Genomic DNA, 18788 nt, shown 5'->3' with positions numbered 1-18788 from the left:
TTCACACTTGTATTTTTCAAAGCATGTGTTTATTCAATTACCACAACATTTTGATGTTTGGCACATATCCAGTTGTCAAGGGGTTTCTTTTCATACGAACCACTCCGTGTGCTTGAAACCGGTAGCTGTGGAATTGAGGAAAAAATCTGATTTTTGAAATGTGACTGGAATGGGAGAATATTTCAAATGTTTACGGTCTTGATGGCATCCCACAACAGGAAATGCTCATACCAGAGATATTTCATTGTCTTCAATTATACTCACCGATGCGGTTGACTATCTCCTCACATTCTTTGACTGCGCTGGCTCTAAGCACCACACAGTAGAATCCTGTTGACTGAGGAGTTTCTGGGGAGTCTCTGAAAATGGAGCCAATTACACGTTCTGACATCTGCTCTCAAGCAACGGCCCTGTGCAGCTCCGGATGCTTCACTGCTGTTAATGCTTTTCTCCAGAGGAGAGCTTTAGAAATTCAATGAGGCTGCCCCTAGATGCTGATCTAAGAACTGTTCTCTATTTCCCCTCCGGAATGTTATTGTTAGGATGGGGGATCGTGTAAACTGATCCTAAATCTGGTTACGGGCATTTTATAGCTGGGGAGGTGTGAGCGACAGGAAAACGGGATGCTGTTACTCTTCCTGTCCAGTTATTTAGTCTACTGTACAATAAGGAATGACTCATTTGAGTGTGCTTTTGCACAGACTAAAAAGGCACGTTGTCTAAGGTTGTAACAGTTGTATTTGTTGGAATATAGCTGCAATGGTGAGAAGGCCTGGGACTATTCTCTGATATATAATGGCTGATATGTTTTTTATTAATACTCACACTACGCAGAAGGCAAAGACGGTATAGTCCGGCTGGCCAAACCGCCCTACACATGAGATCTCTGGGTAATGATGCTGGAACAACTCCTAAACACACAAAGGGGAAAATGATGAGAACTTCAACCAACGACCCTATATAATTTCGATCCACTGGACAAAAACTGTTTTGCCAACGTGTGATATGATCCAGTTACTCACTGTCATATTGGATTTCTCAGTGCAGATCAAGTGGGTTTCCTTAAGGTCTAAAAGTACTTCCTGTTGGGAAAGTGAGAGGATATGTTAGTAGTTAGATTACAGATTACAACAAACTAGTCAGGTCAGCATGTCTCTATTTGTCAGTACCATGCGGGGCTGGTTTTGCTGTAAGACCAGGGGGATTCCATGTTGAAGCACCTCCTTGCCTCCATACTGTCAAGAAAAGAGATAAAACACGGTCACACACAATTTAACACACAATAACCACAAGTACACAACACACCACAATTGATGTGCAAATAGTACAACATAAAAAATCTTCTCAAACAGTGAAACGCTAAGACAATACACACCAACATGTAATTATAATGTTCAAATAACATATCTACCATTCCAATGTTTGTCTTTCCCAAGAACTGCACAATGTACACAATTCTGTGGGGGGAGAGGGGTTTAGTAACTCAGATGAGGTAAACATGCCTGTGTACTATTTTAACATAAGAGATTAGAAACAGATTTCAGTGTGACACTACAAATAGCCCTACGCCCTGAACACTGTAGATCTGAATGGATGGGATTGGTATAAGCAATATGGTAGTACCTAATCATTTATACACTGCTCAAAAAAATAAAGGGAACACTTAAACAACACAATGTAACTCCAAGTCAATCACACTTCTGTGAAATCAAACTGTACACTTAGGAAGCAACACTGATTGACAATAAATTTCACATGCTGTTGTGCAAATGGAATAGACAAAAGGTGGAAATTATAGGCAATTAGCAAGACACCCCCAAAAAAGGAGTGATTCTGCAGGTGGTGACCACAGACCACTTCTCAGTTCCTATGCTTCCTGGCTGATGTTTTGGTCACTTTTGAATGCTGGCGGTGCTCTCACTCTAGTGGTAGCATGAGACGGAGTCTACAACCCACACAAGTGGCTCAGGTAGTGCAGTTCATCCAGGATGGCACATCAATGCGAGCTGTGGCAAAAAGGTTTGCTGTGTCTGTCAGCGTAGTGTCCAGAGCATGGAGGCGCTACCAGGAGACAGGCCAGTACATCAGGAGACGTGGAGGAGGCCGTAGGAGGGCAACAACCCAGCAGCAGGACCGCTACCTCCGCCTTTGTGCAAGGAGGTGCACTGCCAGCGCCCTGCAAAATGACCTCCAGCAGGCCACAAATGTGCATGTGTCAGCATATGGTCTCACAAGGGGTCTGAGGATCTCATCTCGGTACCTAATGGCAGTCAGGCTACCTCTGGCGAGCACATGGAGGGCTGTGCGGCCCCACAAAGAAATGCCACCCCACACCATGACTGACCCATCGCCAAACCGGTCATGCTGGAGGATGTTGCAGGCAGCAGAACGTTCTCCACGGCGTCTCCAGACTCTGTCACGTCTGTCACATGTGCTCATGTGCTCAGTGTGAACCTGCTTTCATCTGTGAAGAGCACAGGGCGCCAGTGGCGAATTTGCCAATCTTGGTGTTCTCTGGCAAATGCCAAACGTCCTGCACGGTGTTGGGCTGTAAGCACAACCCCCACCTGTGGACGTCGGGCCCTCATACCACCCTCATGGAGTCTGTTTCTGACCGTTTGAGCAGACACATGCACATTTGTGGCCTGCTGGAGGTCATTTTGCAGGGCGCTGGCAGTGCACCTCCTTGCACAAAGGCGGAGGTAGCGGTCCTGCTGCTGGGTTGTTGCCCTCCTACGGCCTCCTCCACGTCTCCTGATGTACTGGCCTGTCTCCTGGTAGCGCCTCCATGCTCTGGACACTACGCTGACAGACACAGCAAACCTTTTTGCCACAGCTCGCATTGATGTGCCATCCTGGATGAACTGCACTACCTGAGCCACTTGTGTGGGTTGTAGACTCCGTCTCATGCTACCACTAGAGTGAGAGCACCGCCAGCATTCAAAAGTGACCAAAACATCAGCCAGGAAGCATAGGAACTGAGAAGTGGTCTGTGGTCACCACCTGCAGAATCACTCCTTTTTTGGGGGTGTCTTGCTAATTGCCTATAATTTCCACCTTTTGTCTATTCCATTTGCACAACAGCATGTGAAATTTATTGTCAATCAGTGTTGCTTCCTAAGTGTACAGTTTGATTTCACAGAAGTGTGATTGACTTGGAGTTACATTGTGTTGTTTAAGTGTTCCCTTTATTTTTTTGAGCAGTGTATATACATTAGATGACTAACAGCCACCGCTGACGACACCTCACCTCCATCTTGGAACTCCCCCACTGTTGCAAAAAATATTTTGGAAGCTATAGAAATGCATTTGTTAATGTCTACGTTTGTTTTCGTTACATTTATCCTATTACAAATTAATGCACATTTTATTAATTATATTATGTTAGCTGAACATAAAAATAAAAACATGACAAAATAAAAAATGTCCCTTAAAGTAACATTTGCAGAAAGTACTAATGTTACTGTCCCCACAAAAAATACTAAATACATGTCATTTTGTCCTTGAAACATTTAATTGAAATTCTGTAGAATTCCATTCATTCCTATGGAGGACTGCTTCTTCTGGGGAGTGCCAATATTGCCGACCGGTGGCTTCAAAGCCTCTCATTGTCCAATGCATAGCAATCCAGGGTTTATATACATCATTGGTAATAACACCAAATTGCTTTCTTATTAGCGGGCTGCAAACCAATAACAGATGCATTACCGCAACAACAATCTCTCAGACTTGCCTTCCCTCTTTGAGGCACTGAGAGGGTGTGGGCCTCTGGCCCTGATTGGTGGGTTCTTGGGAGGAAGGGGAGGGGCCTAGCTGCAGGGAGGGGTTCTCTTCTCTAAGAGCTCTTAGGAGTTTGATGATGGGGCGATATACACCCCCGTCCTGCACACACCACCGTAACACACGCAGGGACAGGGGACGCCCCTTAAGCCTGGAGAGGACCACACCTGCCTGAGAACACACACACACAAAAGCACAATGTCTCAATTAGATATTCAAAGAGAAAAATGCCCTGTACAGCATATTAAATAAATATATGGTTTGTCTAAGGTGTGGCTGTATACAGCACCAATCATAAGATTAGACACACCTAGTCATTCAAGGGTTTTTCTTTATTTCAATTAACAGGTGAGCCTTGTTAAAATATTATTTGTAGAATAGATTTCCTTCTTAATGCGTTTGAGCCAATCAGTTGTGTTGTGAGAAGGTAGGGTGGTATTCAGAAGATAGCCCTATTTGGTAAAAGACCAAGTCTATATTATGGCAAGAACAACTCAAATAAGTAAAAAGAAACGACAGTCTATCATTACTTTCAGACATGAAGGTCAGTCAATCCGGAAAATGTCAAGAACTTTGAAAGTTTCTTCAAGTGCAGTCGCAAAAACCATCAAGCGCTATGATGAAACTGGCTCTCATGAGGACCGCCACAGGAAAGGAAGACCCAGAGTTACCTCTGTTGCAGAGGATAAATTCATTAGAGTTACCAGCCTCAGAAAATGCAGCCCAAATAAATGCTTCACAGAGTTCAAGTAACAGACACATCTCAACATCAACTGTTCAGATGAGACTGCGTGAATCAGGCCTTCATGGTCGAATTGCTGCAAAGAAACCACTACTAAAGGAAACCAATAAGAAGAGACTTGCTTGGGCCAAGAAACACAAGCAATGGACATTAGACCGGTGGAAATCTGACCTTTGGTCTGATGAGTCCAAATTTGAGATTTTTGGTTCCAACCGCTGTGTCTTTGTGAGACGCAGAATAGGTGAACGGATAATCTCTGCATGTGTGGATCCAGCCGTGAAGCATGGAGGAGGAAGTGTGATGGTGTGGGGGTGCTTTGCTGGTGACACTGTCTGTGATTTATTTAGAATTCAAGGCACACTTAACCAGCATGTCTACCACAGCATTCTGCAGCAATACGACATCCCATCTGGTTTGTGCTTAGTGGGACTATCTTTTGTTTTTCAACAGGACGATGACCCAAAACACCTCCAGGCTGTGTAAGGGCTGGAGGTGGGTTAGGGTTAGGAGAGTGATGGAGTGCTGCATCAGATGACCTGGCCTCCACACTCACCCGACCTCAACCCAATTGAGATGGTTTGGGATGAGTTGAACCGCAAAGTGAAGGAAAAGCAGCCAACAAGTGCTGAGCATATGTGGGAACTCCTTCAAGACTGTTGGAAAAGCATTCCAGGTGTAGCTGGTTGAGAGAATGCCAAGAGTTTTCAAAGGTGTCATCAAAGCAAAGGCCGGCTAATTTGAAGAATCTCAAATATAAAATATATTTTGATTTGTTTAACACTTTTGTGGTTACTACATGATTCCATATATGTTATTTCACAGTTTTGATGTCTTCACTAAAAAGTAAAAATAAAGAAAAATGAGTAGGTGTGTCCAAACTTTTGACTGGTACTGCATATATATATATACAGTTGCAGTCAGAAGTTTACATACACTTAGGTTGGAGTCATTAAAACTTGTTTTTCAACCACACCACAAATTTATTGTAAAGAAACTATAGTTTTGGCAAGTTGGTTAGGACATCTACTTTGTGCATGACACAAGTCATTTTTCCAACAATTGTTTACAGACAGATTATTTCACATAATTCTAAGTCAGTTGACTGTGCCTTTAAACAGCTTGGAAAATTCCAGAAAATAATGTCATGACTTTAGAAGCTTCTGATAGGCTAATTGACATAATTTGAGTCAATTGGAGGTGTACCTGTGGATGTATTTCAAGGCCTACCTTCAAACTCAGTGCCTCTTTGATTGACATAATGGGAAAATCAAAAGAAATCAGCCAAGACCTCAGAAAAAAGATTGTAGACCTCCACAAGTCTGGTTCATCCTTGGGAGCAATTTCCAAACGCCTGAAGATACCACGTTCATATGCACAAACAATAGTACGCAAGTATAAACACCATGGGACCACGCAGCCGTCATACCGCTCAGGAAGGAGACGCGTTCTGTCTCCTAGAGATGAACGTACTTTGGTGCGAAAAGTGCAAATCAATCCCAGAACAACAGCAAAGGACCTTGTGAAGATGCTGGAGGAAACAGGTACAAAAGTATTTATATCCACAGTAAAACAAGTCCTATATCGACATAACCTGAAAGGCCACTCAGCAAGGAAGAAGCCACTGCTCCAAAACCGCCATAAAAAAGCCAGATTACGGTTTGCAACTGCACATGGGGACAAAGATGATACTTTTTGGAGAAATGTCCTCTGGTCTGATGACCCAAAAATAGAACCGTTTGGCCATATTGACCATCGTTATGTTTGGAGGAAAAAGGGGGAGGCTTGCAAGCCGAAGAACACCATCCCAACCGTGAATCACGGGGGTGGCAGCATCATGTTGTGGGGGTGCTTTGCTGTAGGAGGGACTGGTGCACTTCATAAAATAGATGGCATCACGAGGAAGGAAAATTATGTGGATATATTGAAGTAACATCTCAAGTCATCAGTCAGGAAGTTAAAGCTTGGTCGCAAATGGGTCTTCCAAATGGAGAATGACCCCAAGCATACTTCCAAAGTTGTGGCAAAAAGGCCTAAGGACAACAGTCAAGGTATTGGAGTGGCCATCACAAAGCCCTGACCTCAATCATATAGCAAATTTGTGGGCAGAACTGAAAAAGCGTGTGCGAGCAAGGAGGCCTACAAACCTGACTCAGTTACACCAGCTCTGTCAGGAGGAATGGGCCAAAATTCACCCAACTTATTGTGGGAAGCTTGTGGAAGGCTACCCGAAACGTTTGACCCAAGTTAAACAATTTAAAGGCAATGCTACCAAATACTAATTGAGTGTATGTAAACTTCTGATCCACTGGGAATGTGATGAAAGAAATAAAAGCTGAAAGATATCATTCTCTCTACTATTATTCTGACATTTCACATTCTTAAAATAAAGTGGTCATCCGAACTGACCTAAGACAGGGAATTTTTACTAGGATTAAATGTCAGGAATTGTGAACGTAAACTTCCGACTTCAACTGTATGTATACTACCATATACTACCATTTAAAAGTTTGGGGTCACTTATAAATTTCCTTGTTTTTGAAAGGAAAGATAATTTTTTGGTCCATTATAATAACATAAAATTGATCAGAAATACAGTGTAGACATTGTTAATGTTGTAAATGACTATTGTAGCTGGAAACGGCCGATTTCTAATGGAATATCTACATAGGCGTACAGAGGCCCATTATCAGCAACCATCACTCCTGTATTCCAATGGCACGTTGTGTTAGCTAATCCAAGTTCATAATTTTAAAAGGCTAATTAATCCTTAGAAAACCCTTTTGCAATTATGTTAGCACAGCTGAAAACTGTTGTCCTGATTAAAGAAGCAATAAAACTGGTCTTCTTTAGACTATTTGTGTATCTGGAGCAGCAAATCAAAATCAAATCAAATTCTACTAGTCACATGCGCCAAATACAACAGGTGTAGTAGACCCTACAGTGAAATGCTTACTTACGAGCCCCTAACCGACAGTGCAGTTCAAAAAAATATGGATAAGAATAAGAGATGAAAGTAAAAAGTAATTAAAGAGCAGCAGTAAAAAATAACAATATATACAGGGGGGTGCCGGTACAGAGTCAATGTGCGGGGGCACCGGTTAGTTGAGGTAGTATGTACATGTAGGTAGAGTTAATTAAAGTGACTATGCATAGATGACAACAGAAAGTGGCGAATAGTCTGGGTAGCCATTTGACTAGATGTTCAGGAGTCTTATGGCTTAGAGGTAGAAGCTGTTTAGAAGCTTCTTGGACCTAGACTTGGCGCTCCGGTACCGCTTGCCGTGTGGTAGCAGAGAGAACAGTCAATGACTAGGGTGGCTAGACTCTTTGACAATTTTTAGGGCCTTCCTCTGACACCGCCTGGTATAGAGGTCCTGGATGGCAGGAAGCTTGGCCCCAGTGATGCACTGGGCCGTTCGCACTACCCTCTGTAGTGCCTTTTGGTCGGAGGCCGAGCAGTTGCCATACCAGGCAGTGATGCAACCAGTCAGGATGCTCTCGATGGTGCAGCTGTAGAACCTTTTGAGGATCTGAGGACCATGCCAAATCTTTTCAGTCTCCTGAGGGGGAATAGGTTTTGTCATGCCCGCTTCACAACTGTCTTGGTGTTTGTTGGTGATGTGGACACCAAGGAACTTGAAGCTCTCAACCTGCTCCACTGCAGCCCCGTCGATGACAATGGGGGCGTGCTCGGTCCTCTTTTTCCTGTAGTCCACAATCATCTCCTTAGTCTTGATCACGTTGAGGGAGAGGTTGTTGTCCTGGCACCACCCGGCCAGGTCTCTGACCTCCTCCCTATAGGCTGTCTCGTTGTTGTCGGCGATTGTTGTGTCATCTGCAAATTTAATGATGGTGTTGGTGTCGTGCCTGGCTGTGCAGTCATGAGTGAACAGAGAGTACAGGAGGGGGCTGAGAACGCACCCCTGAGGGGCCCCTGTGTTGAGGATCAGAGTGGTGGATGTGTTGTTACCTACTCTTACCACCTGGGGGCGGCCCGTCAGGAAGTGGTCCCGTGTGGCTCAGTTGGTAGAGCATGGCGTTTGCAACGCCAGGGTTGTGGGTTCATTCCCCACGGGGGGACCAGGATGAATATGTATGAACTTTCCAATTTGTAAGTCGCTCTGGATAAGAGCGTCTGCTAAATGACTTAAATGTAATGTAAATGTAAGTCCAGGATCCAATTGCAGAGCTAGGTGTTCAGTCCCAGGGTCCTTAGCTTATTGATGAGCTTTGAGGGTACTAAGTTGTTGAACACTGAACTGTACTCAATGAATAGCATTCTCACATAGGTGTTCCTTTTGTCCAGGTGGGAAAGGGCAGTGTGGAGTGCAATAGAGACTGCATCATCTGTGGGTCTGTTGGGGCGGTATGCAAATTGGATTGGGTCTAGGAATAATGGTGTTGATGTGAGCCATGACCAGCCTTTCAAAGCCCTTCATGACTATAGACGTGAGTGCTACGGGTCGGTAGTCATTCAGGCAGGTTACCTTAGTGTTTAAACTTTAATGCAGGGAAACTTAAATCCGTTTTACCAAATTTCTATCAGCATGTTAAACGTGCAGCCAGAGGGAAAAGAACTCTGGACCACCTATACTCAACACACAGAGATGCATACAAAGCTCTCCCTCGACCTCCATTTGGCAAATGTGACGATAATTCCATCCTCCTGCTTACAAGCAAAAATTAAAGCAGGAAGCACCAGTGACTAGATCAAAAAAAAAGTGGTCAGATGAAGCAGATGCTAAGCTACAGGACTGTTTCGCTAGCACAGACTGGAATATGTTCCGGGATTCCTCCAATGGCATTGAGGAGTACACCACATCTGCCAAAGCTTCATCAATAAGTGCATCGATGACGTCGTCCCCAACATGACCGTACGTACATACCCCAACCAGTATCCGCACTGAACTAAAGGCTAGAGCTGCCGCTTTCAAGGAGTGGGACTCTAACCCCGAAGCTTATAAGAAATCCCACTATACCCTCCGACGAACCATCAAACAGGCAATGCGTTAATACAGGACTAAGATCGAGTCGTACTACACCGGCTCTGACGCTCATCGGATGTGGCAGGGCCTGTAAACCATTAAGTCCTATTCTTGAAGATCAAGGTGTATAACATTTATTGGAATTTTATTTAACCTTTATTTAACGACTGGAATTCTGATAGAAAGCAGGGCACGTGCCCAGTGTCCCTGTTAATTTTGTTAGTCACTTTCACTCAGATATCATATTAACACGACAAAATGTGTATAATTGCAGGAAATTTGCTTTTAAAACTGCTAAAAATTCTCCTCAACCCCTAGTTATAATTTTTAGAATTGCAGAAGATTTGATTTTTGTTGTTCTCCAAACAGCATTTTAGGGGTTTTAAATTGTATAGAAATGCAGTAAATGAGCTTCAATTTTCTTCAAAGTTCCCCAGGACCAGTGGAAGCAAAACAGCCCCATATACTGTACTGTAGTGCATTCAGAAAGTATTCACACATTTTGTTGTGTTACAGGGTGGGATTTAAATGGGTTTAATTGTAATTCTTTTGTCATCAATTCACACAAAATACTCTGTAATGTCAAAGAAGAAAAATTCTAACATTTGTTATAAAAAAAAAACGTGATTACAGCTGAGTCTTTCTGGGTAAGTCTCTAAGAGCTTTGCACACCTGGATTGTACAATATTTGCACATTAATATTTTTAAATTCTTCAAGCTCTGTCAAGTTGGTTGATGGTTATTGCTATACAGCCATTTTCAAGTCTTGCCATAGATTTCAAGCTGATTTAAGTCAAAACTGTAACTAAGCCACTCAGGAACATTCAATGTCGTCTTGGTAAGCAACTCCAGTGTATATTTGGCCTTGTATTTTAGGTTATTGTCCCGCTGAAAGGTTTTCCTCTAGGATTTTGCCTGTGCTTAGCATTATTCTGTTTCTTTTTATTCTAAAAAACTCCCTAGTCCTTGCCGATGAAAAGCATACCCATAACATGATGCAGCCACCACCATGCTTGAAAATATGAATAGTAGTACTCAGTGATGTGTTGTGTGGATTTGCCCTAAACATAACGTTTTGTATTCAGGACATAAAGTTAATTTCTTTGCCACATTTTTATGCAGTTTTACTTTAGTGCCTTATTGCAAACAGGATGCATGTTTTGGAATATTTTTATGGAATATTTGTGTTCTGTACAGGCTTCCTTCTTTTCATTCTGTCATTTAGGTTAGTATTGTGGAGTAGCTACAATGTTGTTGATCCATCATCAGTTTCCTCACAGCAATTAAACTCTGTAACTGTTTTAAAGTCACCATTGGCCTCATGGGGAAATCCCTGAGCGGTTTCTTTCCCCTCCGGCAACTGAGTTAGTAAGGACGCCTGTATCTTTGTAGTGTCTGTGTATTGATACACCATCCAAAGTGTAATGAATAATTTCGCCATGCACAAAGGGATATTCAATATCTTTTTGATTTGATTTTTAACCATATACCAATTTGTGCCCTTCTTTGCGAGGCATTGGGAAACCTCCCTGGTCTTTGTGGTTGAATCTGTGTTTGAAATGCACTGCTTGACTAATTATTTTTATACTAAGTCGGATGATTTTGCATGGTCCTGAGGAGCAGTGGCGTGCCGTGGGCCTGGGGCCTGGGCCTTCAGTGAGGTACTACACAGTCCCACCCGAATTAATCCACCTCTTATTACCATCATTATGATGCCATGGCTCTAGACACTATACATTTAGACAGAAACGCAGTATAACCAGGCGTTGCGTCACCTTGAAATTGAAGAATTGAAATTTTTGGGTAAACAGTGTTTACCCAAAAACATGACACAATCAATGAGTCTTTTCAATATTTCCCTTCACCTTTTCATTGTGCAGCTCCGTTGCCCTGCGGGCTTGTTCTTTGAGCTGTAGATCCACTCCGGTGTCCCCAAAAGTTTTCAAAAGCACCATTGCTTGTAAGTGCCCAGCCGTACTTTGGTGTCTCGTTGCTGCCTTGGTTAGACAACTCAAGTTTGCAAAGCCAGTGTGGCTCCAAACACCAAATCGATCACTTGCAAATAATAGGCATTCCCAGCAGTACAGTTTGCAGTGCTTCTCGGAGCCTGTGAGCCATTGACAGCGCTCGTAGTTGAAACTTTGAAAGTGGCGAGCGAACGAAAGTCTTTCCCGCCTGTGACAGGCTTTGTGGCGTCGGGCGACCTCTCCTTACAATGTCTAACTTTTCTTGAAAAGTTCGTCTTGAGAATGGCGTTATAATTATATCCTCGACCAAATCGATATCTTCTCCTTCCGCCATTGTGGGTTGAAAAAACAGCTTAGTAGTACGCAAATTAATTTGTTTATCAAATTCAGTTTCCTAGATCTGCAAAGACCTGCCCATAGGACCTGCCTCTCAATATTGGTAATCCAATCAAAAGACGTGCACGCACTACGCCTGCTAGCTGGCTCCTGTATAATACTGGAGCCAGCCAGCAGGCGTACAATAGCCAACCCTAAAGCTGATTGGTTGACACTAAATTTTCATTTCCATTCACTATAAGCTACAAGCGCCCGCACTGTTGATTCTGAAGGCCTGAGGGCAGATTTTAGACCCCTGGCAACACATGATGGCTGAATATGATTGGATAAAAGATCTAACATAAAGACCAGCCCTCCAAATCTCAACCTGGGGCTGGAAGCAGTGCAACCAAGAGGAAAGCTATGAAATGAAGAGTATAACTCTTACTCTGGGGAATAATTTAATACATATTTGTGGGGAAATATATTAAAAAAAAAATTATATTCTGATGATGTTTAGGCCAGCAGAGAAGGCCTTGCAGGCCCTGACGGCCCACCACTGCTGAGGAGCAGCTGACTAAAAAGCAGGTGTGTTAGATTAGGGCTGGAGCTATTTTTTTTGTAAAGGTCTCCTTACCTGTCCATTGCAGGCATTCCGTAAGGAGATTCCGTTGATCTCATCAATGATGTCACCTGGATGTACACACTTGTCCACCTGAGCCTGGCTACCTGGCAACAGTTTCAGGACAAAGACACGGCCGCTGAGATACCTGGGGGAAGAGAGAGAGAGAGAGGTGGGAGAGGAGAGGAGAGGAGAGGAGAGGAAGGGAGAGGAGAGGAGAGGAGAGGAGAGGAGAGGAGAGGAGAGGAGAGGAGAGGAGAGAGAGAGAGAGAGAGAGAGAGAGAGAGAGAGAGAGGGATGACTGTGTATTATGAGGAAGGATACAAACACTGCCACTTACCTGAGCACCATCCCTAGCTCACGACAGGGTACTGCCTCATACATATCACACACCTGGAAAACACAGACATAGTCCTCACTTCAATAGGCAAAATATACACAGACTAACTATGAGGCAGGGAGGTCATACATAGATCTGAGATTGTACAGTGCTCATTTCAATATCTTACCGGTAGAAGCCAGCTCTCATCCAGAAAACTGCAGTTCTTAAGTGAAAAGGCAGACATTTTGCTGATGTGAGCAGTGACATTCTATGTTTTGAGAACACTTTGTATTTGCAACATTTTGTTTTAGGCCAACAGTCTAAGCAGAGACTTGCCTCGTGCTTTCTGACACTGTGCATCAACCACATCATAGTCAGGCAAACAGGAGAGGGAAGGAAACATTTTGTACCTCCATGTCCAGTTTGAATTCCATTTCTGAGAGGACCATGAGCAGGGACATGAAAGGCTCTTAGAGAGGAAGGATATTTGACTCAGTCATCATGAGTGTTGTTGGACACTTCACAAGTTGAACTTTAATAATGGAACACTGGTCACTTTAATCATGTTTACACACTGCTTTAATCAACTCATATGTACAGTATATACTGTATTCTATTCTATTGTATTTTAGTCAATGCCACTCCAACATTGCTCGTCTTAATATTTATATATTTCTTTATTCCATTGTTTTACTTTTAGATTTGTGTGTTGTTGTGAATCGTTAGATACTACTGCGCTGTTGGAGTCAGGAACACAAGCATTTCGCTACACCCGCAATAACGTCTGCTAAATATGTGTATGTGACCAATAGAATGTGATTTTATTTGATCTGCTGTGATGAAAATCATTTCCTGATATTAAGGCCAATGCCAACACCAACCATTCAGTGAAAACAAAGAGAAGAAAAGCCTCACCCACAAATTCCTCATTCCTAAGAAGTGAAATAGCTGGGTTGTACCACTGGAAAATAGAAATCAGTAAAATAAGTCAATGATATGATAGCCTATTCAAACATAACTGGAATATAGCCTAATTACTGAACATCAAAGAAATGTCAATTGTAATGTTACAACAATGTAACAACAAGGTATTAGAGCCAATATGAGTGAGAGATAACAGACCTCTAGTACTTTGGGTGTGTGTAACAGGTGTTTGATGACTCCTTCTAGAACCCTCCGTCTGAGGGCTAGCCTAAGGAGGTAGCGTCCTCGTCCCTGAGCTGACAACAGTTTCCTGCAGGCTAAGGTCTGTTCAACCGCAAGCGACACAGTACTCAGTCTAGAATACACGCACAGGAACACACACACCAGTGAGGGAGCCAAGACAACAACAGGGGGGTTAGTAGTCACTGTATGTTATTTTCTAGAACACAATCTCTAAATGTGCTGTAGGTAGTTTACCTGCCGCAGTTGTCGTGTTGGAGGAGTTGCTCGAAACATTGCCAGTAGTCCCTGTGTACTAGACCAAGGACTGGCTCTGAGGGAGATACACACTAGTTAGAATGTAGGCAGGCTCTAATGTTCTGTACTCCTGTCTGTAGGACTTTGCTTTGTTATAATACTCACGTTGAAGGCCCTTCCTGAGGATGAGCTCCAGTAATTCACAGCAGGAGGAGAGGTGAGGGTTGACATCTGTCACTGTCCCCTCTTCTGTCTGCAGGTTCAGGATGCATACTGGACGAGAAAAAATATACACACAATGCAATATATGTGCGCACACATTACATGGGCCACATTGGGTAGATACTGTATGTGCACAGGCGTTGCGGGAACAATGCATGAATCATAATGGGCAGACATAGACACAATAATAGACCATACACAGTCAATTTAGACGTTTTAAATCAATAGTTCAAGAGTTAATTTTAACACCATCCCAGATAACATATGGTCCTATTCTACAGAGTGTAAAAAGTACTTTTATTATACTGTTACATTTTGAGTGTTAATGCAACACTTTATAATGTAAAAAAATGAACACCGCATTAGACTTGCCATTGTTACTCAAATGTAACACTATGGAGTAATTAACACTCACAGTGTTATTTATGTTAAACACTAGTGTTAATGTAACAGTTTAACTTTAGTTCGTCCCCTCGCCCCGACCCGGGCGCGAACCAGGGACCCTCTGCACACATCAACAACTGACACCCACGAAGCGTCGTTAGCCATCGCTCAACAAAAGCCACAGCCCTTTCAGAGCAAGGGGAACCACTACTTCAAGGTCTCAAAGCGAGTGACGTAACCGATTGAAACGCTATTAGCGCGCACCACCGCTAACTAGCTAGCCATTTCACATCCGTTACACTCACCCCCTTTCAACCTCCTCCTTATCCGCAGCAACCAGTGATCCGGGTCACGGCACCAATGTAACAGTTTAACTTTAGTCCGTCCCCTCGCCCCGACCCGGACGCGAACCAGGGACCCTCTGCACACATCAACAACTGACACCCACGAAGCGTCGTTACCCATCGGTCCACAAAAGCCACGGCCCTTGCAGAGCAAGGGGAACCACTACTTCAAGGTCTCAAAGCGAGTGACGTAACCGATTGAAACGCTATTAGCGCGCACCACCGCTAACTAGCTAGCCATTTCACATCCGTTACACTCACCCCCTTTCAACCTCCTCCTTATCCGCAGCAACCAGTGATCCGGATCACGGGACCAATGTAACAGTTTAACTTTAGTCCGTCCCCTCGCCCCGACCCGGACGCGAACCAGGGACCCTCTGCACACATCAACAACTGACACCCACGAAGCGTTGTTACCCATCGCTCCACAAAAGCTGCGGCCCTTGCAGAGCAAGGGGAACCACTACTTCAAGGTCTCAAAGCGAGTGACGTAACCGATTGAAACGCTATTAGCGCGCACCACCGCTAACTAGCTAGCCATTTCACATCCGTTACACTCACCCCCTTTCAACCTCCTCCTTATCCGCAGCAACCAGTGATCCGGGTCACGGCACCAATGTAACAGTTTAACTTTAGTCCGTCCCCTCGCCCCGACCCGGACGCGAACCAGGGACCCTCTGCACACATCAACAACTGACACCCACGAAGCGTCGTTACCCATCGGTCCACAAAAGCCACGGCCCTTGCAGAGCAAGGGGAACCACTACTTCAAGGTCTCAAAGCGAGTGACGTAACCGATTGAAACACTATTAGCGCGCACCACCGCTAACTAGCTAGCCATTTCACATCCGTTACACTCACCCCCTTTCAACCTCCTCCTTATCCGCAGCAACCAGTGATCCGGATCACGGGACCAATGTAACAGTTTAACTTTAGTCCGTCCCCTCGCCCCGACCCGGACGCGAACCAGGGACCCTCTGCACACATCAACAACTGACACCCACGAAGCGTTGTTACCCATCGCTCCACAAAAGCTGCGGCCCTTGCAGAGCAAGGGGAACCACTACTTCAAGGTCTCAAAGCGAGTGACGTAACCGATTGAAACGCTATTAGCGCGCACCACCGCTAACTAGCTAGCCATTTCACATCCGTTACATTAATCTATAGTTAACTCCTACTAGTGTTATGCAAAAACATTGTTACAGTGATTTTGGGTGTCGTTTTAACACTGGCCAATTTTCTGTGTAGGCTTGTGATATATGCACAATACATGGACAACATATGGCAGACATGTGGGTGGTGTCTTTCCTTTCGCTGTATGATGTTGACTGACAAAGGGCACCTCTTCCACACTTGATGGCCAAGGAGGACCCAGTTACTTGGCAACCTGAAAACATCACTGCTTTTGTCTATTTGTGTTTTGCATAGTGTCTGATAGGCTTCACCAGCACTAGATTGCGTCAGGTGGTTGAGTGATAGAATAAAATAGAGGTAAAAGGTGCAGTGAAACTGCATTAATTCATCAAAGATGCAGCTCCAATAGTAAAATCGAAAAGTGATCCTTCAAAATATTTCATACAGCGGATGGATGATATGTCTAACATTCAGAGATAACACATGCTTCACAAAAGATAGACTATAAAGCAATTTTCTGGTAGAAGAATGTACTTATTCTATAGTCCCTGCTGCAGCACATGAGCGTAACCTGCGCCGCCTATGTAGGAGCGTTTGTCTAATGATTAGGCTATACTAGGCTGAGTAAATATCTGCTGATACTCTCGCTCAGCCTATTCCTGTCTGTGTATCTACAAATGAACAACACATAACCCCCATATGCATGTCTCCATTCACTCGGTGTCCATTTGCAGTATGTTCTTACCTTTGAGGGTCCCGAGCAGCGGGTCTTTCGGAGGCATAACTAATATTATTAGCGCAGATATAGACGCACTGTACCGCCTGTCATTTAACAATGCGTCATAGCTTTCACACACTTCCGCATGTCTAAAACATACCGAGACACCCTTTCCCTTAGGCTGTTATAGATAGGGAAATGTAAATGATATCAATGATATCAATGTCCAAATAGACTACATGAATCACATTTTGGGGAGGTTGGACTGGAAATGTCAGTGACAGCTGCAATAAACAATTTTCACTCAAAAACATTGAAGCTAGCCTACTCGGTTTCAGAATAGACTGCTTCATTTTGCACACACTGAATGGCTACATTGTTTCTGTCATTTAATCGTGGTCTCTCAAATTGACGCGCTGTAAATGAGATTCTATACTCTGGCGACCTCTTGTGGAAAACAAAGTGAATTATCAAAACGCGTGAAGACCCAACAAAGATGTCTACCTGTTTCGTCTGTATTCGTAAATGTTTCGGAAACACCCGAACTTTTATTCGCACAGCGTGGTGCTAATGAGGTCACTCACTCACTCACTCACTCAATGCAGTTGCAGTAGATAGAGCCTGGCGCATGTATAACGGTAGTGAGGTGCAGAGTAGGCTACAACAGTAGTTAGTCATAGGCCCTACTCCTACCGAAAACATTTACGTGATTTTCTGGACTACAACCATTCCCTAGGTAAGTTTTCTGCTTCAGGCATCTTAATTTCAATGCAATATTTTCTTATTTGTTTCTCCACGATGTCTAAAATAATCAATGTAGGCTACTGTAGACGCAAGCTTTACGCATAAAATGATGGTTGCATTATCCAAGCTAGTCTTGCAACATTGAGTTTGGATATGTTTGGAGAATTGTTTAACGTTCTGCATGATGCGCCCTGAAAGTGGAATCGTTTGTATTACTTGATGATGTCTGCGCTGTGCGCTCTGGGGAGCGGTCGGGTCAGCTACAGAAGTATTGTGTCAATATATGTTCTTATTATATAGGCTTCATAATGGTATTACTCATGTGATATTACGCTTTGGAACCAGTCCAAATGAAACCTCCAGCCCACTCTGTTGTGATAATCTGTTCTTACCGGCCAGAGGTGTTGTTTTGTGTGTCCTAGAATAGAAAGTCACTAAGGTTGTGGTCAGGGACAGGTGAGTTATAATCCGGGATCTCCTCTTATCTCAAATCCACTACAATCTACAATACACCTAATGCATAGCCTAATAAACCTTTAATTACAGGTGCGTAATGATAAAGGTGTCCATTAACTAGATAGCCTATGTTATTATGTTTCGCCGGAAATTGCCTGTCGTGTTTACAAATTTGGCTTTATGTTTATTACAGTTTACTCAACTCCGTTTAATTCGTTAACCGGATTACTGGCACGGGTTCTGCAGGTGTCCTCGGTAGACTCTCCCGGTCACTGTGTGCGCGCACGTGTCCCAGTCACTCGTTTTGGACATGCGCTAATCCCGCTTGTTGTTTAGACCACAGAAATAGAAGACGCAGGTTCACCTGTTGTGAAAGTGTTACAATCACGTTTAGGTTCAGTGGCTCAACTGTCTCATTCAAAACTCCCATCTTTGCGTAGTAATATGGTGCATAAATATTGGCGTGTATGCCTAAATTCTTCTGTCAATTCTGATCTAAACCAATAAGTCTAAATGACAAGTTACAAGTTCAGGTCTAAGGGGAAGGGGCTCTTATTGATCAAACTGTGTTAGAACAGTGGTGGCCAGCCCTCCTCTTGGAGAGATACTGGTTATGCAGGCTTTCGTTTCAACCCAACTATAACACACCTAA

General features: G+C 43.7%; 1 protein-coding gene and 1 long non-coding RNA gene across 2 annotated transcripts; both read right to left on the bottom strand.

The window, feature by feature from the left end:
* Positions 1-33: 33 nt before the first annotated feature.
* Positions 34-12927, bottom strand: si:ch211-250n8.1. The gene is made up of 8 exons (XM_038974932.1): positions 12752-12927; positions 12427-12559; positions 3730-3951; positions 1170-1235; positions 1023-1082; positions 826-911; positions 265-359; positions 34-125 (listed from the first exon to the last, which is right to left on the bottom strand). Exons 1-8 carry the CDS (start codon positions 12793-12795, stop codon positions 91-93), a joined length of 741 nt encoding a protein of 246 aa, XP_038830860.1. The 5' UTR covers positions 12796-12927; the 3' UTR covers positions 34-90.
* A 936-nt stretch (positions 12928-13863) lies between these two features.
* Positions 13864-14394, bottom strand: LOC120029775. The gene is made up of 3 exons (XR_005473600.1): positions 14300-14394; positions 14135-14210; positions 13864-14012 (listed from the first exon to the last, which is right to left on the bottom strand). It is a non-coding gene; the product is annotated as an uncharacterized LOC120029775 (long non-coding RNA).
* Positions 14395-18788: the final 4394 nt, after the last annotated feature.

The sequence above is a fragment of the Salvelinus namaycush genome, chromosome 35, assembly GCF_016432855.1.
Source record: "Salvelinus namaycush isolate Seneca chromosome 35, SaNama_1.0, whole genome shotgun sequence".
Taxonomy (NCBI): Eukaryota; Metazoa; Chordata; class Actinopteri; order Salmoniformes; family Salmonidae; genus Salvelinus; species Salvelinus namaycush.
This window is presented reverse-complemented; position numbering and strand designations above follow the sequence as displayed.